General features: G+C 46.5%; 5 protein-coding genes, 1 non-coding gene and 1 pseudogene across 8 annotated transcripts in view; 2 read left to right on the forward strand and 5 right to left on the reverse strand.

Annotated features, from left to right (window-relative positions):
- The window catches only part of LOC101764370 (ferrochelatase-2, chloroplastic), a 6,347-nt gene extending 2,467 nt beyond the window's left edge, over positions 1 to 3,880 (reverse strand). The window contains 10 exon segments of the mRNA XM_014805776.2: positions 1 to 72; positions 148 to 186; positions 188 to 301; positions 773 to 899; positions 986 to 1,089; positions 1,549 to 1,650; positions 2,262 to 2,405; positions 2,770 to 3,052; positions 3,453 to 3,574; positions 3,701 to 3,880. The exon segment at positions 1 to 72 is cut by the window's left edge and continues 7 nt beyond it. Coding sequence (XP_014661262.1) covers positions 1 to 72; positions 148 to 186; positions 188 to 301; positions 773 to 899; positions 986 to 1,089; positions 1,549 to 1,650; positions 2,262 to 2,405; positions 2,770 to 3,052; positions 3,453 to 3,559 — 1,092 coding nt within the window. The 5' untranslated portion in view covers positions 3,560 to 3,574; positions 3,701 to 3,880.
- Positions 3,881 to 9,385: 5,505 nt separating this feature from the next.
- LOC101779120 (APO protein 3, mitochondrial) lies at positions 9,386 to 11,453 on the reverse strand. Its single transcript, XM_004954938.4, has 3 exons — positions 11,323 to 11,453; positions 10,529 to 11,206; positions 9,386 to 10,405 (listed from the first exon to the last, which is right to left on the reverse strand). Exons 2-3 carry the CDS (start codon positions 10,966 to 10,968, stop codon positions 9,544 to 9,546), a joined length of 1,302 nt encoding a protein of 433 aa, XP_004954995.1. The 5' UTR covers positions 10,969 to 11,206; positions 11,323 to 11,453; the 3' UTR covers positions 9,386 to 9,543.
- Positions 11,428 to 11,509, reverse strand: TRNAS-AGA. The gene has a single exon. It is a non-coding gene; the product is annotated as a tRNA-Ser (tRNA).
- A 21-nt stretch (positions 11,510 to 11,530) lies between these two features.
- LOC101763959 (molybdopterin synthase sulfur carrier subunit) lies at positions 11,531 to 12,308 on the forward strand. The gene is made up of 2 exons (XM_004952718.3): positions 11,531 to 11,677; positions 11,803 to 12,308. Exons 1-2 carry the CDS (start codon positions 11,656 to 11,658, stop codon positions 12,102 to 12,104), a joined length of 324 nt encoding a protein of 107 aa, XP_004952775.1. The 5' UTR covers positions 11,531 to 11,655; the 3' UTR covers positions 12,105 to 12,308.
- A 730-nt stretch (positions 12,309 to 13,038) lies between these two features.
- Positions 13,039 to 15,939, reverse strand: LOC101763552. The gene is made up of 2 exons (XM_004952717.3): positions 14,881 to 15,939; positions 13,039 to 13,530 (listed from the first exon to the last, which is right to left on the reverse strand). The coding sequence occupies exons 1-2, from the start codon at positions 15,868 to 15,870 to the stop codon at positions 13,405 to 13,407; spliced, it is 1,116 nt and encodes a 371-aa protein (XP_004952774.1). The 5' UTR covers positions 15,871 to 15,939; the 3' UTR covers positions 13,039 to 13,404.
- A 659-nt stretch (positions 15,940 to 16,598) lies between these two features.
- On the reverse strand, positions 16,599 to 21,541 carry LOC101762603 (protein WVD2-like 7). 3 transcript variants are annotated; one of them, XM_004952714.3, is made up of 10 exons: positions 21,379 to 21,541; positions 20,487 to 20,625; positions 19,478 to 20,206; positions 18,442 to 18,897; positions 18,290 to 18,348; positions 18,119 to 18,202; positions 17,970 to 18,042; positions 17,667 to 17,762; positions 17,078 to 17,166; positions 16,599 to 16,953 (listed from the first exon to the last, which is right to left on the reverse strand). In XM_004952714.3, the coding sequence occupies exons 2-10, from the start codon at positions 20,559 to 20,561 to the stop codon at positions 16,929 to 16,931; spliced, it is 1,686 nt and encodes a 561-aa protein (XP_004952771.1). In that variant the 5' UTR covers positions 20,562 to 20,625; positions 21,379 to 21,541; the 3' UTR covers positions 16,599 to 16,928. The 3 variants fall into 3 exon arrangements, with proteins under 3 accessions (XP_004952771.1, XP_004952772.1, XP_022681515.1); XM_004952715.3 differs by lacking the exon at positions 21,379 to 21,541 and adding an exon at positions 21,030 to 21,133; XM_022825780.1 differs by lacking the exons at positions 16,599 to 16,953; positions 17,078 to 17,166 and adding an exon at positions 17,518 to 17,574.
- A 1,648-nt stretch (positions 21,542 to 23,189) lies between these two features.
- On the forward strand, positions 23,190 to 24,595 carry LOC101779525 (annotated as a pseudogene).
- Positions 24,596 to 26,387: the final 1,792 nt, after the last annotated feature.

The raw sequence follows: 26,387 nt of genomic DNA on the forward strand, positions 1-26,387 counted from the left end.
CCCTTTCTGCCCAAGCTCAATAATTGTCTCATCAGTGTATGGTTTCAGCCATTCCACTGGTCCTACTCGGCTCTGTAGATTCAGAAGATTGATTGGTCAAAGAAGAGCAACCACCATATTTGGTTGATTGAGAGAACTGCAGCAGACCTGATAAGCAAGTATACATGGATTCATTATTCCTCTTTTTTTCAAGGTCTTCCATGATGAGATCGATACATTCTTCCATCTCTGCTTTATAAGGATCACCAGCTTCTTCAACATATGCCAGAGGAACTCCATGGGCACTGAAAAATATCATAACCTGCAAGTTGATTTATCATTAGGATTTTTTAAAAAAAAATCATATGACTCAGCAATCCAAAAGAATAGGTGCACCTGGGCTTGGATGGAAAATATATGCAAAAATGGAAGAGTCCTAGACAGTACTTTTTGTTACTAGAAACCATCTTCACTCAAACATTACCGCATTGTTTGAGGAAGCATTCCCCAGAGGAAACAAATTTTTGAAGGAAAAAACAATTTGCTTGATCTCTAAAGAAGTCAAACCTTCTACCTTTCTACCCTTTTGTAAGCATTGGCAGTTTGATGGGACATGGAAACATGCTTGTTTGAAGGGGAAAAAAATATGTTATACAAACATATTGCCTACTCTTCTACACAAGAGTCAGCCATGTATGATGACGCGTAGCACATAAATTAAATGTCCACCAAGTTTAACAACCTTCTACATCATAATTCACAAGTGCTTCAAGCCGTAGTTCTTACTTCATACCTTTTGGGGTTCTGAAAATTTTGTCAGTTCATTCTCAATCAAAGTTGCCATAGCCTTGATATATCCTTCTCGTTGATACCATGAAGGTATAACTGTATGTTGCATATTCACCAAATACTCATCCTCTCTAATGGAAATTGAAAGTAACATAATCACATAAGCGTCAATTTTCGAAGCATCAGAAATACAGGTATTCGGATTTCCAAATATTACCTGAATATGCTCTCCAATAAACGGAGACTTGAACCACTAGTTGATATGGAGAACTGTGGGTATAGAGGCAGCACAACAAGTTTTGTGATTCCATCCCGTTTTATCTAGAATGCAAATGAGAACAAATTAGTGAGTTCACAAAGATAATACATATTTTTTTCAATAGATATATATGAACAACGAAGCACCAGAAAATACCTATTTCTGTAGTGATGTCTAGAATATTATTCACATAGCATGGTGTCATGAATACGACACCATGATTAAGTGCTTAGCTAATGTTTCATATCTAGAATAGAATAACATTCATGATGTGAACCGTTTCATACAAGTACCAAAACTGCAATCTAGATCTATATTCTTCTGCAAACCCTAAAAGGGAAAAATGTTATCCATGAATGAAGATCTAATCTGAAAGAACCCCAATCTAATGCATTTGATTTTATGTCTTACATTACTATGACCAATGGAAATTTACAGATATAGTTTCATTTCTAAGATAATAAAAAACCTGGAAAATCAACAGAAATCAGAAGTATTTTGGATATATGTCAAGCCCCTACTTGTTCTATGGCTTCTTCAGTGAAGGGATGCCAATACCGCATTCCAACATACACCTTGGCAGGAACATCTTTTTCACATAATGCTTCCCTCAGTGCTTCAGCCTGCACAATCCATAAAATCCACCAGATGAGAGGTCATGGTGGGAAAACATCAATTATTCCGTAAACTACTAATTTCAAAAAAGTAATATAGCAGCATGCATTCACATTTGAATCCTATCATTGTCCAATGTAAAAGATAAAAATCACAGTCAAATCCAAAATGTTGTTTCTCATGGTATAAGATCACCGCAGAGGCCATGAAGCACAGGTGAAACAGTAAAAGAGAATTTAGTATCCACACACAGTATAAGATCACTGAAACATTTCTTAGGCCTAATCAATAGTCATAGCAATATTAACCCAATTATTCGGAAAATCTTTTCTCAACCAAGTGAGAAGCAGCATGAGATATACGGCGCATGTTGGGAATTTATATTGTAGTATTATTCCTAATTTTTAAAGTCCCATCAAGATCTGCAGTAACACTAATGGATGGGTCAATTCATCATCTGAAAATTAATTTCTGCATGGCACTCTTGTATCCTTTCTCTGACTCTAGGTAATCAGAAATCCACATTGCTAAGAGATTCAGTGCATTGTTCAAAGGAAGAGACTGGGTGCATGGCAGTCATGGCAATTGGCAAATTAGACAACAAAAGATGAGAACATACCTGTGCGTCTGTAATTTGTCGGAGAGGGGAACCGCCGCCTATGGATGCATAACCCTCCTTACTCTTTGGTGCTCTAACTACCGATATGAATTTTGCTAGTGGCTTCTGCAGAAAGCGAAACAGCCTAGGAAGACGGATAATGTCCTGTGATCACGAGCCATGGGATATATAATCAGTAAGAGAAAAGAATTGCTCTATTATGTACTCAAATACAGTAGTAATACATTCACTCTGTCTTTCTAGTTCAAGGAATCATGATATGATGTTAGAAAGTTAGGCTGCAATGTTGATTAACAAACACAACTAAGCATGGGCTTTGCAGAAAAATAGTAGTATGTAACTGGACTCTCTGCACATCTGCGGTATGTTAAACCTGCTGCATGTTTAAGTAACTGGCCACTAATTATTTGTGCACCACAATTGTTAAACCTGCAGGGTAAAACTATGGAAAAAATATAGTAAATAAAAAAACTTAGAAGCTAGTATTGCATTGCAGTATGGTAATTACCGGGTCTGCAAAAAGATTAAACAAGAAAGGCTGCACATCATCAAGAGTCTCTGGTCCCCCGAGATTCAGCAAGAGAACACCAATTTTTTCATTGCCAACAAAAAGTTTTCTCATATCAGATTGGGAAGTAAGAACCGCCTCTGATGCTGATGAATGTACTATAAAGTGATGCTTCAAGTCGGGCGATGGTTGAGAAGACCACCCCAAGTTACATTTAACTGAAATTCCTGCGCGGTCGCCAGCTGAGCAAGGTTTAACTGCATGTGTCCTTGATAGATTGACCCTGCTAGGCACAGGAGTTATGTCAGGTGTAATATTGACGATTGAATCTCATAGGCACACTTCTGCAGAAAAGAGAGAAGTGAGATACAGAGAACAGTATATCAGAGAGTTCTAGTTGTGGGAGCTAGTAAAACTTCCATCCAACAGATATAGGTACATGTATCCGTTGTTAATTGTTATGCCCAAACCTCCACACGATCATGTAAAGAAAACACCGTAGCTAATCTGCGCAGCCACAACTACTGCTGCATGCAGAGTTTATCGGTCGTTGATTAACCATCATCACGGAAGAAGAGAGAAACATGAGCAGATCTGCTCCTTTTCCAATCGCATCAAAACTGATAGTATCACCAACGCATGCAATACAACGGTAAAAGTCGGGGAGAAATGGATGTGTATACCTGGTGGGATTACGGGGCGCGGGCCTCTTGGGGAAATGGGAAGGCCCGGCCTCCACCCTCCCCATCTCGACGACGCCCCTCGTGCTCGCCTGGCTGGACGACCACATCCTCTCCCTCCTCCCCTGCTCGTAACAGTAAAACTTCCCCGTGTAAAGTAAAAGCCCCACATCACAATTCGCAAGGGGAAAAGGAGTTGGCGGTCGGGCGCGTGACTCCGATGAACAAGAGGCAGCGGGACGGAACCTCACCTCGTCGGGGACGGCCCGCGAGAGCGGTGGCGCCGCCCACAGTAGAGGGAGCGGGAGTGGAGGGAGATGGCGAGAGAGGGAGAATGCGGGCGGGCGCGGGGCGGTGGGCGGGTTACGGGAGGCGTGTCGCGACGCGCGACGCAAGTGAAGGACAGAAGGGGGAGGGAAGGGGAGGAAGACGAGCAGGCGAGAAAACACTAATCCGCAACGGTTGGTCCCTGCGTTTTTGGAGGGTTTTGCCACCCACGCGGCGCGCTTGACCCTGGCGCCGAGCTGTAGCGCAGTCGCTGACCCAGGGGCCCACCACTCCGTCGGGCCTCTTGTCAGTGACCGCGAGAAGGCCGGGCACGGCGTGGAGCGTTGGACCCCTCCGCGCAGAGCTTGTGATCGGGGGGTCACGGGGGTCGAGAAATTATCTCGACGAGGTTTTACGATCCGGTCCCTGCGATACCGACTATTTCCACCGCTGGAGGCGGACGAGCCCTTGCAGCGCTTTCTTGAGGGAGACTGGAGACGATTATTCCTCACGGTCCCTTTCAGATCGTTAAGCGAAGCGGATATACACCAACGCTGTTCTTCCACAAGACCTGGATCAGACCCGACCATTTTTTTCTTGGATATTGTTTGGTAAGGAGAGGCTCGGAGGAAAGATCAATGTGGGGAGACAGTCATGCCGTCTTCCACTGTGGGGAGCTGAAAATAGGCGTAGCAACGTCGTTCCTCCTCGCCTGAAAACGCTGGGTACTTTTGGAGTTTTGGTCCGGACTCCAGAGAACCCCAAACGTCTCGGTGTGTCAAGGTTCATCTCCTCCCTGCACCGCTGCAGCTGCAGCCTGCGTAGATCCCAGTGTGATTTAGTACAGTATATGTACCTGCTCGTCTGAAATTCAGTTCTCGGCATTCGACCACGTAACAATTCTATGCAGAAGAAATAACATTACTGCCCTTCCAAACTCCACCGGAGTGTCAGCCTGCAGCATGTTAACATCAGTAGGTTGAGACGGACCTGACGGTTACAATTCATCGACAGGAGAAAGGCAACGACAGTGCAGTGTACACCGGCCTGATTAAAAGCTTGCCCAATATCAGTACCAAGCAAGTGACGTGTTCACCACAACCGCATCGATGAACATTGCTGCCGACGAGTGACCATGATGCAGCGCTGGCATGACTTCCGATAAATACGGTAAATTTGATTGGTGGAGAACTCGATGCTGACGATCCGAGTTTTTACTTAGACATGATTCAAATCCTTGCAACCGTGACACCACTATTCCTGATTATCAACCAAGCACAACTTGATTGACGTCGCCACGAAGACTTTCCTGCAAGCAAATAGAAGAACACAAGAAAGTGAAAGACGCAATCTGAAATTGCAGATGTATATGAACCGAATCTGAATATGAAGTTCAAGCTCTCAACACGAAAGAACTAATCATCACAGTCAAGAACAAGAACAGGAACCCTAGATCACAGTAAAAGGATTGTCGTCACAATTACAATGAATAATATCCGCTACACAATGAAAAACTACAACTAAACAAAATCCAAGTCTCTAAAGTAAGTGGCTACTGAATTTATATCAAAGAGCAAATTCTCTCAGTGCCATCAAAATTTATATAACTTCACTCAGTGCCATAGAAATTTATGAAATCCCTTCAGTGACATTGAAATTAAGATTTATCCCTTCGGTGCCATTCCGTCCATATCTCCATCCGTGGGCTGTTAAGTATGGTTCAAAAAGACAATTTTACCCTTCCAAAATCAGGCTCCACCTATCAGTCTCATCTCAATCTCTTCTCCCTCCTTCCATCTTTACTCTCTTCCTTCTCGACTAGCCATCCCTGAGAGAATTGGCTCTATATAAAAAAAGAGAGTTAGGTTTGGGGTAGCCAAAGAGGGGGCGCCCATGATATGGGCTAAGGCCAACACGATACAAGGCTTGACACGTTCATGCGAGGAGATCATACTCGTTCCGCGCGAACGGCACGTCGTTGAGGCGCGTCATGCTCTAGTAACCGTGGGCACGAGCACACCGGCCAGATAGATGGGTTGACGAGCACCTGAATTTTGCATATGAACATAAACCGGAGGCAAGGGGACGCGGCAGGGGCACATGCCTCCTTCCCCAACACACTTCAATTTTAAATTCTGATCAAATTTTGAAAAATTTAGTATTACCAGCCCATCTAACATGGAAATAAATGGTGGGTATATGATCGGTCATAGGCCTCACAAATCCAAAAATTAGCAGTTCTTGTTCATATTTTCGCTTTAAACGCAGTGCACGGGAGACATTAGCTCATCCACAAATTCACATACCATAATGGTCGAGTACTGTGTCCTAGAGTTTCAGGCTCTTAGCCCTTATGTTTGTCGGTGTCGCTCTGTTTCAGTAGTAGGGAGCGTGAACTCTTTCTTCTTGATAACATGGAAACAATGGCGGGTACATGATAGGCTATAGGCTTCAGAAATCCAGAATATTAGTCGTTCTAATTCATATTTTCGCTTTAAACACGGTGCACGGGAGACTCTCGGCCTGTTCGCTTCAGCTTATTCAGCTGGCTTATCAGTCACCAAACAGTATTTTCCTCTCACAACAAATAAGCCGTTTCAGCTTTTCAGCCGGCTTATAAGCTGAAGCGAACAGGCCCTCTCACTCACCCACAAATTCACAAACTGTAGCGATCCAGTATTGTGTCGCTCGTAGGCCTTATGTTTGTTGGTGTCGCTCTATCTCAGTATTACAGAGCGTGAGCTCTTTCTTCTTCTTGTACATCAAGAAAAGGTTTGAGCTGATACCCAAGGAAAGTGACGATTATAGGGAGAAAGTGAGAGCGCAACCAATTGGTGCTTCTGCGGATGAAGGAGGATCAATGGCTACAGGTGTTGGAGTATACAAATGCAGGCGCTTACATGTGCGCATGCATACTTACCTTTATGAATACACATGCGTAACCCTATCCCTATGAGTACATATGAGTGTACTGAAAGAATAGCATCAGTTAAATCTTGAAATAAATTTAGAAAAATACGAGCACTCGTGTCGAGTCAAGAACTCGAACCTAAGTGAGCATGTTCTACCACACGGAACCTTACTTCTCGTTTATTTGTGTCTCTTGTGTATTGTTGGGAATTCTTAGTTTCATACTACATGTGCACTATTTTCCCTTAGTATTTATTTCTCTCTCCTCCAAAATTATAAACAAATATGAACCTCTGTTGTCATGGGTACATCCATTTTTTTGTTAGGGGCCAGAAGGCCAGTAATGCAAAGTTTTCCATTTTTTACCAAATATTGAATTTGTATTGGAAAATGCACTGTGTTGCTGCCAATGCAAGACATGATTGAGTGTTAGTGTGATGCCTAACACGACCTTCAGTTGCAAAACAAATTCAACAAGAAACCTGAAATATAATTTCATCTTAATGTCTAGGAGGACCGAGAAGATGTTTTTTTCAAAAAAAAAAAACTGAGAACATGAGATTTAGATCAAGCAAGCACCAGAAACTTGTGTGTGCTAAACTGCTAATAAATTGGTTTATCTGTTTTAAGAGCAAATTGATTAGGTTCGAACCTATTATAAACCCATTTCCTCATCTTGGTCCAGCAATTCGGCGACGTGACTCCTCGTCTCCTCCTCGATCAGAATTGCACAACCGCTCCATCCAACTATTCCAGCCGGTGGCTGGGATCCCAGGACCGCTTCAATGAACGACAGCCAACAGTTGCTCGTCACCTTACGAGGTGAATTTGCTCTCGCTTTTCCGTAGCTACTGTTGCACTAGCCTGCTGCCCACAAATCGTTAATGTGATGTTTTTTTTTCTTTTTTGAGGCTTAAGGGGGGAGTCGCCCAATCTGAATTTCATTAGTCGATAGAATAGAATGAAGTTTCAATGTAAAACGCTTCTCCTCTGCATCTCTATTTGCTAAAAGCTTATAGTCAGAAGGTCATCTGACTTGGTTTGCTTAGCTTGTCTAGAGAGAATATTATTATCCAAAAGAATCGATCCAATCTTCAAGGGAAATAGAAAGATCAAATGATCCTTTTACCACGGATGCATGTAATATGACTGAGCACTCAGAAACAAGTCATCAACTACGGAAAAAAATTCGTCATAAAAGAATGATGCATGTAATATGCCATTCTACCATCTTCCTCATCTATTTCAATGGCATAAAAGAATGATGGATCCTCTATTTGCTTATTTTTCAAGTATTCCAATAATGTTTGTGTGTCATTGAGTTTTAAATGCTTCTTGCGCTGTCGACCAATCTCATTGTTGCAATCCATCCGTCAGAATGGCACTTTGTCAGCTCCGCTCCTCCATAAAATTGTACCATAAACTCAAACATCTAGGCTGGCTTCATCCCGCCGTCCCTCATTTGGCTAATTAGTTTCTTGTCTGCTTCTTGAACACTTCGTTGGGACCTCAGCTTCTGCTTTTTATTTGGACTAGTAAGGTAATGATTGTGATCAAGCACAACCTTATACACTACCTTATACACTGTCCAAACCCCCTCCTTGCTAACACTAAATTGAACACGAGCATTGCAACCTATCCTTGTAGTGTCCTTTGATGACTCTGTTGTCGATGACCTTGACTACTGCAAACTATATGTCTGTGACAGATATCGCCATCTCCTCGGTGCTTTATATTGCTCTTTCTAATACTGAACCCAATCTTACCTGCATGTGTTGTACATATTATAAGCTTTCTGCTCGGATTCAAAAGACATTCCAACTTCAGGAACAATCAAAGTTTGTCCAACTTTACGGATTCGAAAGACATTCCAACTTCAGGAAAAATCAAAGTTTGTCCAACTTTATCAGCCACCTGATGTACAATGAGCTTAGAATTAAAAAGGTTCCTTAGAAAAATATGAAATATTATGATCTCACTTGAATTGTTATTCAAGTTGCTTCAATTACCTCATCTGATGTTTCATTCGCCATTGCTTCTGTAGTAATCGACTCGATATTCTGTGCAACCTAGCATGTGCTCGCTGATCAGTACTAGGCGTAGGGCATGTACCATCAAAACATAGAAGAAATAGGCGTATGTACATGTGTTATCGACTTCCTGTAGACTTCAGGATCCCCGATGATTACACCATCATTATCTACAACAAGTACCAACAACTGTCCTCCCATGTTATGGATGCTAGAGTAGAGGACGACATCGGATGAGACAAGGACACTGTAATCCCGATGGACGTCTCATCCTTATGGACTCCTACCATGGTGCCTACGTTGTTTAGGACGATGGGAGAGGAGTTGCACCGCTGGCGGCTACTCGCCCTAACTGACGCGTGCATGAAGCAATCGTGAGAGTATAGTGTACGATGGGCCACCAGATTACGTAACAGACGCGGGAGTCCAATCTCCTGTGAGCCGAGGGTCGTGAGCCGCGTTTGCCGTCAGAGCCTTAGAGACCGGAGCCGAGTCGAGCGTGATTGATCTCTGCGGGAGGAAGCCTGTGAGCAGCAGGACATCTGATGCTTGGGGTGTCCACGCGGCAACCATCAGGTATCGGACTGCATGGACGGAGCTTTGCAGCGGCTGAAGGAAATTTTTTTCCTCAGCATTGCAATCACAGTGGTTGAAATTCTTTTTTCCTTACAAAAGGGCTAAAAGCTATGATATCCACTCAAGGAGCTGGGCACTCGAATAGGAAATCACTCCGAATTAAACCTTGGTCAGCAGGAAGGTTAAACAGCCTCGTCAACAGCAAGTGACATCTAACATCTTCACCACAAGTACATCCATGGATATTGCTGCCGATGATAATGTCCATCCATCTAGGCGCGTGCCACCACCCACCAGACCCACAACCTCGATCAGGCGACGAGATCGTGCTCGTCCCGTGCAGGTGGCACGACGTCGAGCCGCATCATGCTCCGGTAAGCCGGTGGCACGGGCGCGCCGGCCTGCACGCACAGCTCCACCACCGCGGGCGCCTTGCCGTAGTACCGTTTCAGCTCGTTCGCCAGCGGCGACCCGTCTCCGGGATCGGCGACATGCCACACGTAGCTGGGCCGGACCAGGTCGTCCACCGTGGCCTCCTGCCACGCGTGCTGCCCGTCCCGCTGCTGGTGCTTGGTGGCCTTGCACATCCGCACCTTGTGCCCCTTGGGGCCGACCTGCACCTCCGGGCAGTACCCGCACGTGTGCACGCTGTACTTCTTCATCAGCCTCGCCGCGCCCAACCGCATGTCGAGCCAGGACTGCAGCGTCCTGGAGGCCAGCTCGGGCACCGCGATCTCCTCCTCCTCCTCCTCTTGTTCAGTACTGGCGCTGGTAGAAGCAGAACAGATCGCGGCTGGCGCAGCTGGAGACGGCAATGGTGGGCAAGCTGTTGCTTCCGAGCTGCCTGATTCGTCTGGCTCGAAGTCTGCGATCCTGCCTTCGATGGAGTAGACCGGCCTGGCCCGCCGCTTGGTCGGGTAGCGCTCAACGTCGACACCCGCCTGGATGCAGAGCTCCAGGATAGCGGGGAGCCTCGGCACGTCGTACTTCTCCTTGTGCACCACCCTGGGCTTGCCGACGCGGTCGAACAGGTGGTAGCAGTAGGGGAAGCCGACGACGTCGCGCACGGTCCCCGGTCGCCACACGTGCAGGGAGTTCCTCGCGCCGCTGTCACGGCCCTCGCACGTCCTGATCTCGTGCCCCACGCGGCCGACGTGCACCTCGGGACAAAACCTGGCAAGAAAATTTTCGTTTGTGATGACATAATTTTCTTCCGCCATTGTACTGATGATTGTAACCCGTGGCAGTTCCAAGCAGAAGCAGTGTGTTTGATCTGCAGTGTTGACCTTGACTCACCTGCATCGCTTCACTGGTATGGCGTTCTCCCCCTCGACGAGCCTGGTCAGGCCATGGAGGACCCTCTCCCTGGCGGCGTGCACGCGGTGGGCGACGTCGACGAGGTGCGGCACGAGGAGGCCGTTGTCGGGCGGGTGCTCCAGCACGCGGCACGGGTTCTCCCGCCGGGCCTGCCTCTCCTCCTTGGCCCGCCGGATGAGCACCTTCATCGGCGTCACGTACGGCTTCCGCTCCCACCTCCTCCCGGGGCGAGGCACGTCGGCGTACGGGACCGCCTCGTCCTCCTCCGGCTCCCCGCCGCCACGGCCGACATGGAGACATCTCAACCCCGCACTGACCGGAGGGGGCAGCGGCTCGGCCCATACGACGCGTTGGCGCGCGAAGATCGCACGCAGCGGCGCGAGTGACGCTCTTGAGCGGACGCCGAAGATCCCCTGCATCTGGAACTGGAAGACGTGCACGGCGGCGCTAGAACCGCAGCAGCATTCCGTCGAGCATCTTTCGGGCGCGACACCGGTGGTGATAGAAGAAGGGGCTCGCGAGGGCTTGCAACTTTGATCAGTGGCGCCTAGGCGCACGCAGGCGCGCACGGTAGACGTACGACCGATCGCAGTCTAGAAAGCAGCCAGCGGGAGTGCCGGGGTTTCGCCGCCGGCGAGGAGCTGCGCCCACGAGCCTCTGTAGAATGGGGCGTCCTTGAGTCTTGGTGGTAGAGATTGTTGCCGTGAAGGATGGATAGCAACTATTTAAGCGGCATGGTAAGTAGTAACGAGAACCAGGATTATTCGACTGACCTGTGACGAGTTCAACTTCAGCGGAAGAATATGAAATTCTGAACACTTGGGAATTGGGATAGTATTCAAAATTCTGAAGAAAAATAGCAAAACAAAAAAAAAAGGCGTGGTCGGCAGGATTCGAACCTGCGCGGGCAAAGCCCACATGATTTCTAGTCATGCCCGATAACCACTCCGGCACGACCACTTGCGTGCTGAGTTTCTCTTATTCGATGATAAAATCATTTGGCTAGATTGGTTACGAGCGCGGTCGTCTCCAACCCTCCAGCCAGGTTGACCACGGCAGCAAATAAGCACCGGACGAGGCGGCGATCAGCTTCCTTTCCTCCGGCGATGGCGACGCAGGATCCCAAAGGTGAGCACCAGTACATCGCTTCTACTCCTAATCATCTTTTGTAGCCTCGGCAAATCATCTCCTACGATTTTCTCGACACCGAACGGAAGCCAATCGCTCATCTTATCCCCTGTTGCTGTCCCCAGATGCTGCTCCCACGGAGGAGGAGGGCCCCGCCGCGGCCGACCCGGCTGCGCCAGCCGCGAGGTTGAAGGTGCTCTACTTCGCCCGCGCGCGGGACCTGACGGGCGTGGCGGAGTCGTCGGTGGAGGTGCCGGCGGGGGGCACCGCGGGGGAGTGCCTCGCCCGGGTGCTGGCGCAGTTCCCCAAGCTGGAGGAGATCCGCGGCTCCATGGTGCTCGCGCTCAACGAGGAGTACGCGCCCGACTCCGCCAAGGTTGCCGACGGCGACGAGCTCGCCGTCATACCGCCCATCAGCGGCGGCTGATGTTACCAAGAACGAGTTGGAGATGGGGAAAAAGAAACAGAAATAAAAGAAAAATAAAGGTTCATTGTGCCTACATTCTTGCTCTTGTTTTCCCATAAGATGTGCATGCTGGATAAGCAATCTCCTGTTCTTGTTCTTGACACACATTTTTGTTCTCAAAATCACGTTGGTAGATGATACTTTGATCTGAAAGAGTGACCGAAAGAATACCCATCTGATACATGTTGCGCTATTCTCTCCCCTTTTCATCAGTAAACATGAGGTTAGATGGCCGTGGTCATGCAAATAGTGCCCAATGAGACCATTCGTTTTACTGATCTAATGCTGGAGCTACAATCCAAACTGAGACCTGGGACAGACTGTCCGCAAAATGAAAATTTAGTTCCATATAAACTGGCACTGTTAATGCCTAAGAGAACACATCACACTGGGTTGGGAAAATCTCCCTGATCTTCAATGATCGGAATAGTCAGGATCGAACGCCGACTGCTCGGTTTCTGCTCCGTCTAAACTAAAATTTCAGTTCATCAGAATTATGATTTGGTCACCCCCACACCCTTGCCTGAACGTCGACTGCCCGGTTTCTGCTCCGTGTAACCAGAATTTCAGTTCATCAGAATTCTGATATGGGTGCCCCGACACCTTTGCCTTCAAAGTTCTAACCCTCTGAAACAGAGGATCTGTGCACCATAAACCACTTCCACTTCTCTAGTACATTCACATGATGAGGTGAAGTGAAGAACGCATCCCTGTACGGCTGTACTATTCAGATGACCGCAGTGTCTTATCACCAAGCCACAGGTTCTTTAGGCAGTAGTACAGTGAACCAGCTGAAATCAGATAGCATGCAGGCTGCAACATACGGGCTGCAGAGCTGCGCGCAATTGACATCGTGATCATCGGTGTCCAAGAGCAAGAGGAGCACACAAAAGGAGAGAGCACGTGAAACCTGAGCAGTCTAGCATCCAAATTAACAAGAAAAGAACATATGTATGTACCAATGACAAATCCAGACTCCACCACCGACCGAGGACTAAACCGAGTAAGGGCAAAAGACGGAAACCAGGAGTACAAGAAGTGGTTCCTCAAAAAAGAAAGAAAAATTAAGGAAAAAAAAGGAAGAGTACAAGACGTGGTAGCTATTGCATCAGGCACTACATTACCAGCCTCCTCCCAGCGTTGTCTAAAAGTAAAAGGTACCATGGCAAAGCCAATTCAGATGCTCGCGTTGATGCTCATCATCCAGATCAGTTGCTTACCGGGCAGCGGGACCTTCTTATGGAGCTTCGAGCAGGTTGGCTCATCTCTCCTGAACCATTGACCATGGAAGCACGGCACCTGATGAAGTTCTTAGCAGAGGTACACGCCTAGCTACCAAGAAGGCTTCGTTGAGTCGTGCAGCACGGTCCGCAAACTGGGAGGTCCTCTGTATTTTCACACCAGCAAGCACGAAAAACATGGTTAGACACTTAGGAATGAAAGTATGGTCAGGAGCTGTAGCTTCTCATTGAAAATTTATGACACTAAAGCAAAAAAGCACCATTAACTGCCTAATGGTGACCACTGACTTATCGTTTAACAAATGGAGGAAGTGAGTGTCGCACACTGCTTAGCCGCAAGTTATTTTACTAGCTTGTTGTTTCCCACACTACAATAATTGTACCCAAAATGTTCTTTCACATCTGAAAATGGCGTCACAACAATTTGAAAGTAGACAGTGAGGTGCAATTGATATCCCCTGCATCTCCGCAATAATAGGACTGTGCCCTGTAGGTGTGGACACCTGGACAGTAGGGTAGGACTATTATTATCCTCTTAACTTCCATGTGGACACCAGTGCACATGGCTGGACTTTGTATAGAGAGCCCATGACTTTCATTCTGAAAAAAAGTGGGACAACGGAAAATATGGTATGGTATCCAAATTGAAGGCAGTATGGTATCCAACGGAAAACATGGCTGAACTAAAAGTCACTAACGAATCAACCTTTTTCTCAAGTGAAGGCTGCCAATGATAGCAGGAGAGGGATCAAAATCAGAATTGTTTAGAAAGGGCTTTGCCCAGGTATCTCCCATAAACCCATATTTCAAGGAGAACCAATGACATTGCAAAGCCCCAGAAACATGATCACAGCAGATAGATAAGACCCCATAAGACAATGATCCCCAAGAGGGTGCAGGATTCTCAGAAATTATCTAAAGCCACTGCCAATATGAAGGTGAAAATTTAACTCCCTACACATACTATTTGCACTTAAACTCCCTACACATACTATTATCTCCCCCTTCGAATTCATTTAGAAAATATTACTCTTCTAAAAATAAGGACTGTACTATTTGTTATATTGCTCATTATGCTGTCAAATCGATAATTCTGCACTATTTGTACTTAAACTCCGATCACTTCACATCGACTTTGGAAGCAAGTTCATCCCAAACACCACACAAACCAAGTCTCACGAAAAATGGCCAAGAATACAGGTTAATAGCACTTTGACAGCATAGATGTAAATTCTGACTTAGAATTATCTTGTTTTCCTTTATACTTGTACCTGAACAATATATTCACTAGCTATGACGCTTCAAGTTAATGGCACAATACTGATCATAATTCATCCAGCAATTCTCATAACAAATTATCTCCATCAGAAAAACTACTGAACAAATGCATTAAGCCTTCGTATCAGCTAAACATGCAGCTTATGCCAACCACAATCAGAATCAGATCCATATTCTAATATAGCAACAGATGTACTCAACAGATGCACAGAGCCTACCTTATCATCAAATGCAATCTTTATCTGGGGCAAGCCCCTCGCCTTGCGCTTCATCCTGTACATCCTCCTCCCCAGCACGACCAGGCCCAGCAACGCCGCGGCGATGGAGAAGGACCACACCGGCTTCACCTTCCAAGCACAGTAGTGCAGCAGCCTGAACGGCAGCTTCCACCAGACCACCACTTGTTTGTCGCCCTCTTCAGCGCCCGGTGTGTGAGCCAGAGGCAAATCACCATCCTTCGCCTCGCCATCCGGCTCATCGGAACCGGATGCGGCACTAGCGTTGCCCCCTTGCTCCTGCTCCTCTTGTTCACCACGAATCCCATCACTTGCCACAGCATCCTCGAGGCACGAGCTCTCCACACCCGCATCAATTTCTCCACCATCCAATTGGACAGGGGAACTCTCCGTCTCCGATCCCTCGATTTGTAGCGAGGCACCTGTGGGCGTGGCTGCATCAGAATCCAGAGTTTCTCCCAACCCATGATGCGCGGGCTGCAGCACCGAGCCCAATTCGCCGTGATCAATCACAACATTACTCTCCTGCTCAATCAGACCATCTACCACCTCGGCTTGACTTCCATCTTCGCCCCAGGTTACACCGCGCGCAACGGTGGCTTCAAGAATCGGGCCTTCTCGGGCCTCATCGACGCCGCCTGCCGGCACCTGCTGCTCACTCCAAACCCCAGCGGCAAGATCGAAGCTTGCTCTCGGATTCTCATCATCCAGTAATTCCAACCCCTGCCAGGGGTCCCCGGTCTCCGTCCACGGGCCCTCGCCGGGGAACCTGGGGTCGGGGCCGGCGGGGGCGAGGGCGAAGTGGTCGTGGACGTGGAGGACGTCGCCGCCCCCGCCGGAGACGACCACGACCTCGCTGTCGTCGTCGTCGGCTGCGCCGCCCCCGCAGCCGGATGCCGCGGAGAGCACCTCCCAGTCGCTGATCTCGGAGGCGGCGTCGTCCATGGCCGTGGCGGCTCCTGGCTCTGCCATCTCAACCTCCGGCAAGGCAAAAGGGAAAGGGGGCAGAGGGGTTGGGACTTCGAGAGGGGAGGGGACGGAGGAAAAGACCGGAGGAGGCAGCTAAAGCGGGGGCACGGAGGACACAGGCAGGTGGGACCGAGTGCTCGGCGGGCCCCGGCTGGAAGTGAGAAAAGAAGAAGGGTGTGGGCGAGCGGAGTGGGGGAGGGCCAGGCGGGCCACGTAGCAACCCCCGGCGTTGGATAACGAGAAAAGCGCGCGGCTATGCTCACGCTGCAGAGCCCGTCGGATCTCACTGAAGAGTGGGCCCATCAGGTGCGGCGTGAGGTGGGGCCCTGCTGCTATTGAGGCCACGGAGCCTCCGGAATATCCCCTCCCGGGTGAGCGGTTTTCGCAGACGGAAAAAAAATCTAGACGGTGGGCTCCAACGGTTTGAGACACCAGCGCCGACGTGGTATTCTCGCCGACACGTGGCCCTCTCTGATGCGGAACCGTGGATCCGACGAGCCACGCCGATAGGGCGGTGGATAGTCACGATCTCACGGAAATGCCTTTACATTAATGTACATTTTCTTGATTTCTCTTGGCATTATCGCATTATTAGTCCGTGCAAAATCCCCAGTGTTTTGCCATGGTTCTTTCTTCCAATCAGAATCACCATGGCGCACTTTTGCTAGGGATGAGGGGCTTGTAATGCATGCCACGTACCACCGCCCTTCGGTACCGACTTGCACAAACCGTGAAAAAGGGAAGGGAAAAAAAAAATCCGTCGCGTTCTTGAGTGGATTGGGTTACAGCAGGTGTCAACGCTTTCCGAGATCGCTGCCCAAGATTTGCGTATCACAGTCACAGCAACCAGCCAACCACAGTACCTGTCTGACGACCTACAGGCTACAGCTACAAGACAAGGCATGTTCCTTCTTGCTATATGTACTGGGCTCAGGAAACGCCTCTGTTGATTGCTACTGGCAGCAATGGAATAGGCCAAGGAGTTGTTTCAGGCTTCTTCCTGGCCCGGATTGATCATCACGTGTACATGAGCCAACGGTGGGTGTGTCTCGGCAGCACCATCATCGCCATTGTGGCCTCTCTTGCCTACAGAAAGAATTGGCCAGTCAGTCAGAAAGAATTGGCTGGTGTGGTCATCGCTGGGGGCTGCAGGCCGTGCGATGTTGATACTGGATGCAAAGTTAGCATAAACCTGGCCAAGCAGACGTACCTTGGCTTCTTCTTAGTCAGGGATGGACCACCTTTCAGATTGCTCCTCATGCCGGATTCAGCCAGTCTTCCAGCGGCTGACGGGGGCACCTGTGTGTGTAACACGATTGTATGCAACCAACGTTTTAGGGGCTGTTTGGATACAAGGTGTTAAACTTTAACAGTGTCACATCGGATGTTCGGATACTAATTAGGAGGACTAAACATGAGCTAATTATAAAACTAACTGCAGAACCCCTATACTAATTCGCGAGACGAATCTATTAAGCCTAATTAATCCATCATTAGCAAATGGTTACTGTAGCACCACATTGTCAAATCATGGACTAATTAGGCTTAATAGATTCGTCTCGCGAATTATACTCCATCTGTACAATTAGTTTTGTAATTAGCTTATATTTAGTACTCCTAATTAGCATCCAAACATCCGATGTGACAGGTGTTAAAGTTTAATAGGGTGTTCCCAAACACCCCCTTAGTTTATGCTGATTTCCGGGACTGAGGGAAAAAGAGAAAAAGAAAGGTTGATGACGATTGTGAACATTGCAGAAGCGGAATGTCCCAAAAAGAGACAGAGAGAGATGTCCAACCTTTCTGTTTTGTTCATTGCTCACAGAGCGCTTTGTCGCCGTATATCTTGCTCCAACAGGATGGCCTGCGGATCTTGACTTCTGCACAAGTTCAGTCTGCAATGAAGTACCATTCGATCCATGTCAGTTGTTAGTGAAATGGAACAAGTACCACAACAAACGCTGCAAAGTGGTAGCATTACTCAACAATAAAAAACTATATGCACTCCATCTCAAAAAAATATTCAAATGTTATCCGCTAAAAAGTTTGAATTCCCCATTGCCCGCAAAACGATAATTAACCTGGGTTCTCATAGGTTTTACCTTGGCAACCACATTCCTCACATTTGAAATCTTAGGTGCCTTTGCAGTAGGGGGGATATTTTCAGAGCTGCTTCTGCACAAAGGACCACTGCAGTTTAGATAACTAAATGTTTCTGAACAAATCATTCAGCAAATAGAAAGCAGCATACCTTGCACTTGGAGGTGCAGATGCACGCATGTATCCTCTCTTCCTGTTATTTTCATCCAGCGCTGTGGGTGTGCTCAGCTGCTTCCTGATCATTGCTCAAAGAGGGGGAAAAATATCAGTAACATTCCTCTAAGACTTCCATTTAATATGTGAAACCCAGAGAACTAAAGACCTTTTATTTTGTGATCCATTGTTTATGCTAGTAGGTCCTGCTGATCTTTTTGATGTAACCTGCAAAATGACATTGAGCTTGTCAGAAATGTTTGAAACCATAATGATTTCAGGTCAGCAAATAAATCAGGATAGGGGGGTGGGGGTAATTACCTGAACAGTTCTGGATGTTCTTGCACTAACTTGAGATGAACTGGGCATCACCAATGTTTTGGCAGCTAATTTCCCAGTGGCAGTACTGTTGGTAGATGCAACATGAGAAGGACTTGATCCTTTACAAAGGGCATCTGAACGTTGCACACCTTTTCGATATTTATGAGAAGCTTGAGCAGTTAATTTAGAAGGTGCCAAAACTCTATCAGTGTTCTGACGCATACTGGATCTGGAAGATGTTGTAAGTCTATCAGCATTTTGATATGACGATCTACATGAGGTCATAGCTGATCTTGAAGAGGCCGCAGTCTTATCAGCATCCAACCTATCAGATAAAGCACGCAATTTCATCTCAACTCTCTTGTGGAAGGGATCCTTCAGGTCTTGAGAGGGCCTGTTCTCTGAATTCCTTCTTAAATCTACCCTTCGGGTGTGGATAACAGAAGTTTGCAGGTCCTGAGATAATGTAGACAAAGATATACAAGATCAACAAATGTCCAAAACTTGTTTCATGACATTTTATATCAATCAAGATGAAGGGGTCTATGGCATGAAAATTTTCTTTATTATTCAGAAAGTGGCCAACCTTGTTCACATTTATATATAGAACTAACATATTTTGGAAATCAGATGCTCCCACTACATTAAGGTTGGATTTTTGAGCTTCAGTACTTAGAACAAAGCCACAATCTGTGTTTCTGATGCTTGTTAATGGTTGTTATTTTATCAGTGTATGTACAGAGTAAATAAATATCCAAATCTTACAGTATTTAGGCATGATCTGCACTAGTCATGTATCTGAAGCAAATGAATAAACATATGTGTTTATGCTATTTAACAATTATTATATCTACATAGTAAATAAATATCAAATTCTTGCAGTATCTAGCCCTTCAGCAAAACATTTGTTATTGTGCTCTCATGATGAAGTTTCTGAACTGGAATAGCAATTATTCAGAATTCCAGATTCAACATGCGACTGCAATGGAAATCAAAACATAGATGTTTTGTTCTACATTGACTATTAATACATTACCTTCGATATCTTTGTTGACCTATTAACAACAGCAACAGTTTTTCGTACCCCACGCTTCTCATGACCAACTTCCAAACCTTCTGACAAAAGACTTGCTACTGGTAAGACAATCCTTGAGCCAGAAACATTACTTTCACCATTATCATTTGATACCACATGTCTTGGTGCAAGAACTTTTCTCTCAATAGCTTCACGGCTGAATTCATGATTGCCACTTGCATGTGCTGTACAGGGGAACTCCTGGTCGAGATTTTGCTTTTGACCAGAGCTAGGCCTCTCCTCCTCTTCAATGTTTTGCAAGACGGCTGTCTGAGAAAACAATGGATTGAATGTCAAGTACCCAAGCTCTTGGCACTTCCTCTCATCTGATGAGTTGGCTTCAGTGGAAGGTTCAGAACTAGAACTTGGAGCATTAGCCACTGGATTTTCTAACATAACTGCATCTGCTTGTCTGCTGTGTCCAAGAGTACTTTCATCGTTCCTCTCCTCCATTGTGGCTTCAGTCTGCTGCATTGCCCCCTGAGCCTTCAGATGTCTTGCCCTCTTGTAATATTCTTCAAAGAACGCCTTCTTTTGTGCAACCAAGCCAGGTGCTGTAAGTTTTCTTAGCTCCTCTTGTCGTCTGTTATGGTCAAACACTGACCTCTTCTCCCATGACAAGGATTCCGCAGCAAATCTACCAAATGATACTGAGCCATGATTGAGCACCATTTGCTGAACTGAATAATCCTGATAACCAGATGAAAAGGAAAATGAGAATTCAGAGAATTTGATTTACCGAAACAGCTGAACAACAAACAAATATATATGGAGCTGTTATCTATACTTACGGAAAAACAAAAGGAAAATATTAAAAAAAAACTTGATCCAAGCAGCATCAGTCTCACATATCAAAATATTTATCCGCTATCCACATTACCATATTGGGGAACTACACAGGCCCAGGATTTGAGTTGGCGATTAAGAATTACAGGTGAGGAGTGATTGATTACTAAAGCAGAACTATTACCTGCGGATTGTGATCGTTGTAAGGCAAATCCGAGTATGACCATCCGCTGAATCGCTGCCCAACATCAGCAGCCATTTTTGCTTCTGTCCTTGGGATCACCTACCCAGCTAGCTTCAGCAGAACAAGAATGTGGAGATACCTGCAGCACCAAATTCGCCATCATATAAGCACAAAAATTTCACCATCGTATAAGCACAAGGTTAAGAATTGTTTCTCGGGAGCACAGGAACCACAATATTAGGATGAACAAATAAACAACGACTTGATTGTAATAAAGAACAAGAAACGGGGTATTCAGCAACAAAATTAGGTAACTTTCGCTTCCCAGCCAAAATCCCTTGCAGCCCACAACGATCCCGGAGCAAACTGAAACAAAATCACTCGAGCTCGCACCACGGCCGCCAACGAGACGGCCAAGGGCCAACCCACCTCAAGCGGACGCATCTAGCAACGGAAACCCCCCAGACCAAACAAAGAAACGGCTGGTGAAAAACCCCTCCCCCACCCTGGGCGCAAAGGGCGACGCTCCCTGCCCATCCCTACCTCGAAGATGGAACATCCGAGCCGGAGCCACCAAACCGCCGCGCATGAACCGACGAACGCGCGCGCACGCGCGCGTGCACACCAGCAAGAGACCCTGCTGGCCGCGCGTGCGCAGTAGTGTACCCAGTACCCCTGAAATACCCCACCAACCCAAGGCCACCACGGCGGCGCCCACTAACCGAGCCTCCCGTGCGAGTCCCACCCCCTAACCGCAGCACTTGCGGAAACCCATGAAGAGCCCCGGATCGTACCGAGTGCGACGGGGCCAAATCGATCGAGGAGGCAAGCCACACCGACACCGCCGATCGAGAGGGACGAGGATCGGAAGAGCGGGCGCTGGGGGGCTCACCTGCTGCTCGCCGAGGAAGGGGAGGGGACGGATGCGAAGGCGAGCAAGGGGAACGGAATCGATCCGTGCTCTTTAGTGCCGCAGCGGCGTTGGCGTTGGCCAAGAACCAGGACCGGGAGGGAGGGGTCTAACGGCTCCGAGCCTCGGGGGTGACGGTAGTAAATGCGGAGGGATGGGGAGGATGGGGACAATGGAGTCCAACGTTCGAATTAAAGGCGGCGCGGCTCCGCTCGCCGGCGAGCCGTTCGACGCCTGTGTCCTGACCGCGTGGCCTTTTCCCATGGGCCTCTTGGGCCGCGGTTCCTCCAGGATTAAAAAACGTTGCTGGTTGGGTCCGTTTGCTTCTTCGCCTCCTGCCTGCCTCGTCCAGTCGTTCTCGTATCTTGGAGTTGCAGCTTGCCGTGTCATGCGTGCTTTGCTTTGCTACCTTGGTCGCTGGTCGGGTATTTGAAGTCTGCAACGGGTATGTGATTCTAGGTGCTGGAATTTGATGGACTAGCGGCTCCTGTGCATGCAGTCGAAGATCCTTATCAACACCAACAAACTAACGCAGGTACTTAAACACAAATATTGGCATGACATTCTTGTCAGCGGCCCAACTTTTAGGTGGGGCAAGCTCACTCCGTCTGGTGCCGTGCTCCGTAGTAGCTGGTGCCACGCGTGACGCCGCAGCATTGGCCTGCAGTGCCTGCTCAGCGGCGGCGCTTCATCGCTCACTCCGTCTGGTGCCGTGCTCCGTAGTAGCTGGTGCCACGCGTGACGCCGCAGCATTGGCCTGCAGTGCCTGCTCAGCGGCGGCGCTTCATCGCCCACAGGGGGACTCATTTGACCTGTAAGGCATAGGTCCCGTTTAAAACTGCTTATTCATAAGCTTCCCATCACAAATAAGATGAACCCCCGCCAAACGAAAAACTTTTGAGCGACTTATTCACAAGCCCTTCTCACGAATGAACTGTATGAGCATGATTGCGAAAAGCCAGGCACGCTCGGCTTCTCCGAGCTTATGCGGGCGAGAGAAATGAGAGTGCCCCTTACAAATGGAGTTATTTACCCGCTTTTGCCATTGCATATATACCCCACGCATCCCCTTCCATCCCCTCGGCCCCCTTATTCACTTCTCCCCCAACGCCGCAGCCGCATGGATGGAGACTGGCGCGAGCTAGGGTTCGCAGCCGGGACCTCCGCCTGACCTCCTCGGCGCTCCACGGCAGCCTCTTCTTCCCCGGCTACCTCTCCCACCTCTCAGGCCGCCTCTCTAACCCTCCCACCTTCTGCCGCTTATAAGGCAGTCGCTGGTGGAGGGAGCGCGAGCAGGCGAGGGAGCACGAGCACGACGACACCGAGCAGCCAGTGACCGTCCTTCTGCAGCCACGACGCCGAGCTCACCCCCTAGCATAGACCCTATCCAAGGTAAATTTTCTTCCCTCAGATCTGAATGATATGGGTGCTACAAAATTGAAATTCTAACTATGCCAGCATATGGATGAGTCCTCAAGTTGTTACTGTGAATAGAAATCTAAGATTTGTACTATTGTTATTGTCCTAGCATATGGATGAAAGGATTTGGGTTGACAGGGAGTTACGTGTGTATGCTGGCATAAGATTTTATTCACATCATGATGTGAATTATTAGATGAATCAAGGGGAGAAGAAAAAGAAAGTGATGCCATTGCGCATCGGGCATGGATTGAAATAATGTTGGAAGAAATTGCTACCCATAACTGACCAAAGGGGTGTTGAATAGCATAGGATATGCTAACCTTGTGTCCAAGTTTAAAGGACAAACTGGCAGGAGCTATGACTAGAAACAAATGAAAAACAAATGGGATGCACTCAAAGGTGAATATACAACCTAGAAGACTTTAAAACTCAATGCCTCTGGGTTAGGAAGAGATCCTAAAACTAGGATTATTGCTGCTAGTGAGGAAAGGTGGAATGAAAAAATTGAGGTATACATGAACATCTATTTTCCTTTTCTACTCAGTTTAGAATGCATTAACTGCTTCAAGGGCTAACATTTTTTTAACCATGTGTAGGCCATGCCCGGTTGTAAGAAATTTATGCTTGGACCTCTAGAACATGAAGATGAGTTGGACATTATTTTTTATATGTCCACATGTACCAATGAATCAGCACGAGTGGCAGGCGTGGATGATCAGAATCGGTCTGGTAGTGTTGAGGACAAGTCTGGTGACATGACCGGTGGAGACAAGGGGGCTAAGAAACGAGTAGCTGGAACATCTCCAAAGAAACATATCAAGAATTTTAGAGACAAACAATTCAAGCGGTTTGTTGACTCATTTATGGAAAGAGCAAGTTCAAGCAAGTATTCTACAACCTCAAGTGCTAATGATGTAGTTAGGCAAGAGATAGCTAAAATGTTAGATTCAATTGTTGAAGCAGGGGTAGAGGAAGGGAGTGATAAGCAATTCTATGCAACACAAGTACTTATCAAGAAGGAGTATCATGATGTGTTTGCCACTCTAAAGAAGCTAGAGGTGAAGCTTGCATTGCTGAAAAGGACCTGGGAGGAAAGGAAGCAACGTTAGACATCATTAGTTTCATTAATAAGTATCCTTTTTATTCATGTGTCTTGCCTCTGTTGAACTTTTTTCCTTCAAGTGTGATGTACTATATGTTGAACACTCATTTTATTCATGTGTCTTGTACTGTCTGTGGAACATAACCCTTTTTATTCATTTGTGTTGTACTGTTTGTGGAACATGTCTCTTTTTATTCATTTATCTTACTGTCTGTTGAACATATTTGTGTGTCCTATCTTGTGTGTTTAGTGCAGATGTCCTTCAGTTCAAGTGAGTCAAGTGTGAATGACGAGGAACAAGAAGATGATGAGTGGTTATTTGAGGCTGCTGGCATTGTAGCTTATGCAATGCTAAATGATGGTTCAACATCTAAGAAGCCAAGGAAAGTGCCCATGGAGACCGGAATTCAATGGGTCAAGAGAAAACTAAATAATTTAGAAGATTGCTACAACATGTTTAGAATGATGAGGTTAGTATTCCTTAACTTGCATGAGGTGCTGGTCACAAATTATGGTTTGAGTTCATCTAAAGAGATGTGTTCCAAAGAAGCATTAGGCATGTTTTTGTGGATCTATGGTGTACCCCAGTCAAATAGGCAAGCTAAGGAGAAGTTTACCCATTCTGGAGAAACTATCAATAGGATGTTTAGTAAAGTTCTGGAGTCTGTGTATTGATTGGCTGCTGTCATTATCAAACCTAGAGACCCTTCCTTTAGCACTGTGAGCTAAGATTTTGGCCTTATTTCAAAAATTGCCTTGGTGCTATCATGGAACTCACATCCCTATGATCGTGCCAACATCAAAACAAGCGATGCATATTGGGAGGTATGGATATCCTAGTCAAAATGTCATGGCAATATGCGATTTTGACATGAGATTCACATTTGTCGTGGCTGGGTGGCTTGAACCAGCTCATGATACTCGCATTTTTTTGATTCTTTGATCAAGTACGAGGATCATTTCCCAAATCCTTCTGAAGTTACCTCACTTTATTATTCCATCAATTAGTAGCCTTTCTCCAACATATAAGTGCATTGTCTCAATAATTCTTTATCCTGTAGGCAAATACTATCTTGTTGACTCGGGGTATCCAAATAGAAAGGGTTATTGTAACAACTAGGGTTGTTAAAGACCTAAGAATGGTCATTAAGGTGTTAATGGTGAAATTTGAATTAAAAGAAGGTATTATGGGCCAAAGTCAAATTTGAGTTAAATTTGACCAAAAATTCAAATTCAAGATTCAAATTCGGAAGAATTTGACAAAAATATAGAATCAAGTCTTGAAGGTACTTAGAATTAAAAGGAATCAAGTTTAAAGTTCAACTCAAGTCAGAGACACCTCAACAGCATAGTCAAAGATAGATTGACTTGAGTTACTATTCACGATCTGAAAACAGTGACAATCAACCAACTTGTAATTACTTCGATTCGTTAGAACTAATTTCTGAAGGATTTTTCATCTGATCTGGGAGATGTTTTGGAACACAAGTGGACTCTCATAACTAGTGAACCTATTGGACATGTTATTGGCTATGGAAAATAGATAATTCATACTTTAAATGATGTTCAAAGTTTGAAAGTTGTGCAGTTTTCAACTTGGCTGATAAACTGAATGAAGTCTGAGAATAGTACTGGATAGCCAACTTTGAGCTTGAATTCTAAGAGATTCCATATTAAAAACTTGGATCTTTTTGGAGCCTAAATACTCTTGGATATTTAGAGAACAATTTAAACTAGTTGTTGGATAGGGAAAAGAAAGATTTCAAATTTAATTGGGAGCTCAAAGTTGGAAAGTGCACACAGTTTCAAATTTAACTGTCGAACTGAATGGCAAATGCCATTGAGTCTGAAAATAGTAAGGAGTGGCCTACTTTGGATCCAGATTTTTGGGAATTTTTACATGTAGACCTTGGACAAGAACATGCAAAATGGAATATATAACATAATGTTAACAAGTTTCAGCAGTTGTTGGATAAGAAAACGTTAGTTTAAATATTTAAATTGGAGCTCAAAGTTTGAATCTTGTACTATTTCAGGAGTGAAGGTTAACTAACGAACAGATCAGAGAAAGCTTTAGTGTTTCCCCAAAGTTCAGAGACCACTATCTCCAAATCCTTTGATCGTTGGAACAAAAGTGCTATCTATCACTTGTAGTTAAGTGAACTATCTACAATTTTGGTTAAAGGCTTGGAACGAATTGATAGACGGTTTGGTCGAATTGCATCAAAGAACAGGCTGGGTTTCCAACCAAGTTCCTGCTCTGTTACAGCCATGCTCCAGCTGCGTGCTCGTCTGTTTGCCGACGTGCGCCACCGTCTTACCTCGCCTGGCCACCACGCAGTTACTGCCTCACCACCGGAGCTCTCTATGTGTTGCGCTCGAGCTAACCCGTCACCACCACCTCCTCCGGTCTTTAAGTACCGAGCCACCAACGCCGTCCTTTTCTTTTTCCCATTCGCAAAACCAA

Source organism: Setaria italica, chromosome I, assembly GCF_000263155.2.
Source record: "Setaria italica strain Yugu1 chromosome I, Setaria_italica_v2.0, whole genome shotgun sequence".
NCBI classification, from domain to species: Eukaryota; Viridiplantae; Streptophyta; class Magnoliopsida; order Poales; family Poaceae; genus Setaria; species Setaria italica.

Bases quoted from the DNA above. Each gene is read 5' to 3' on its own strand.
- LOC101762603 (XM_004952714.3), bottom strand. From the start codon at position 20,561: ATGGCTGCTGATGTTGGGCAGCGATTCAGCGGATGGTCATACTCGGAT. The intron at 18,898-19,477 runs GTAATGTATTAA...ACATTATCTCAG, and splicing joins GGTCAACAAAGATATCGAAG to GACCTGCAAACTTCTGTTAT. The intron at 18,203-18,289 runs GTCTTTAGTTCT...AGCAATGATCAG, and splicing joins AATGGATCACAAAATAAAAG to GAAGCAGCTGAGCACACCCA.
- LOC101763552 (XM_004952717.3), bottom strand. From the start codon at position 15,870: ATGGCAGAGCCAGGAGCCGCCACGGCCATGGACGACGCCGCCTCCGAG. The intron at 13,531-14,880 runs GTAGGCTCTGTG...GTGAAAATACAG, and splicing joins AGATTGCATTTGATGATAAG to AGGACCTCCCAGTTTGCGGA.
- LOC101763959 (XM_004952718.3), top strand. From the start codon at position 11,656: ATGGCGACGCAGGATCCCAAAG. The intron at 11,678-11,802 runs GTGAGCACCAGT...TGCTGTCCCCAG, and splicing joins GGCGACGCAGGATCCCAAAG to ATGCTGCTCCCACGGAGGAG.
- LOC101779120 (XM_004954938.4), bottom strand. From the start codon at position 10,968: ATGCAGGGGATCTTCGGCGTCCGCTCAAGAGCGTCACTCGCGCCGCTG. The intron at 10,406-10,528 runs GTGAGTCAAGGT...TTTTCTTGCCAG, and splicing joins ATACCAGTGAAGCGATGCAG to GTTTTGTCCCGAGGTGCACG.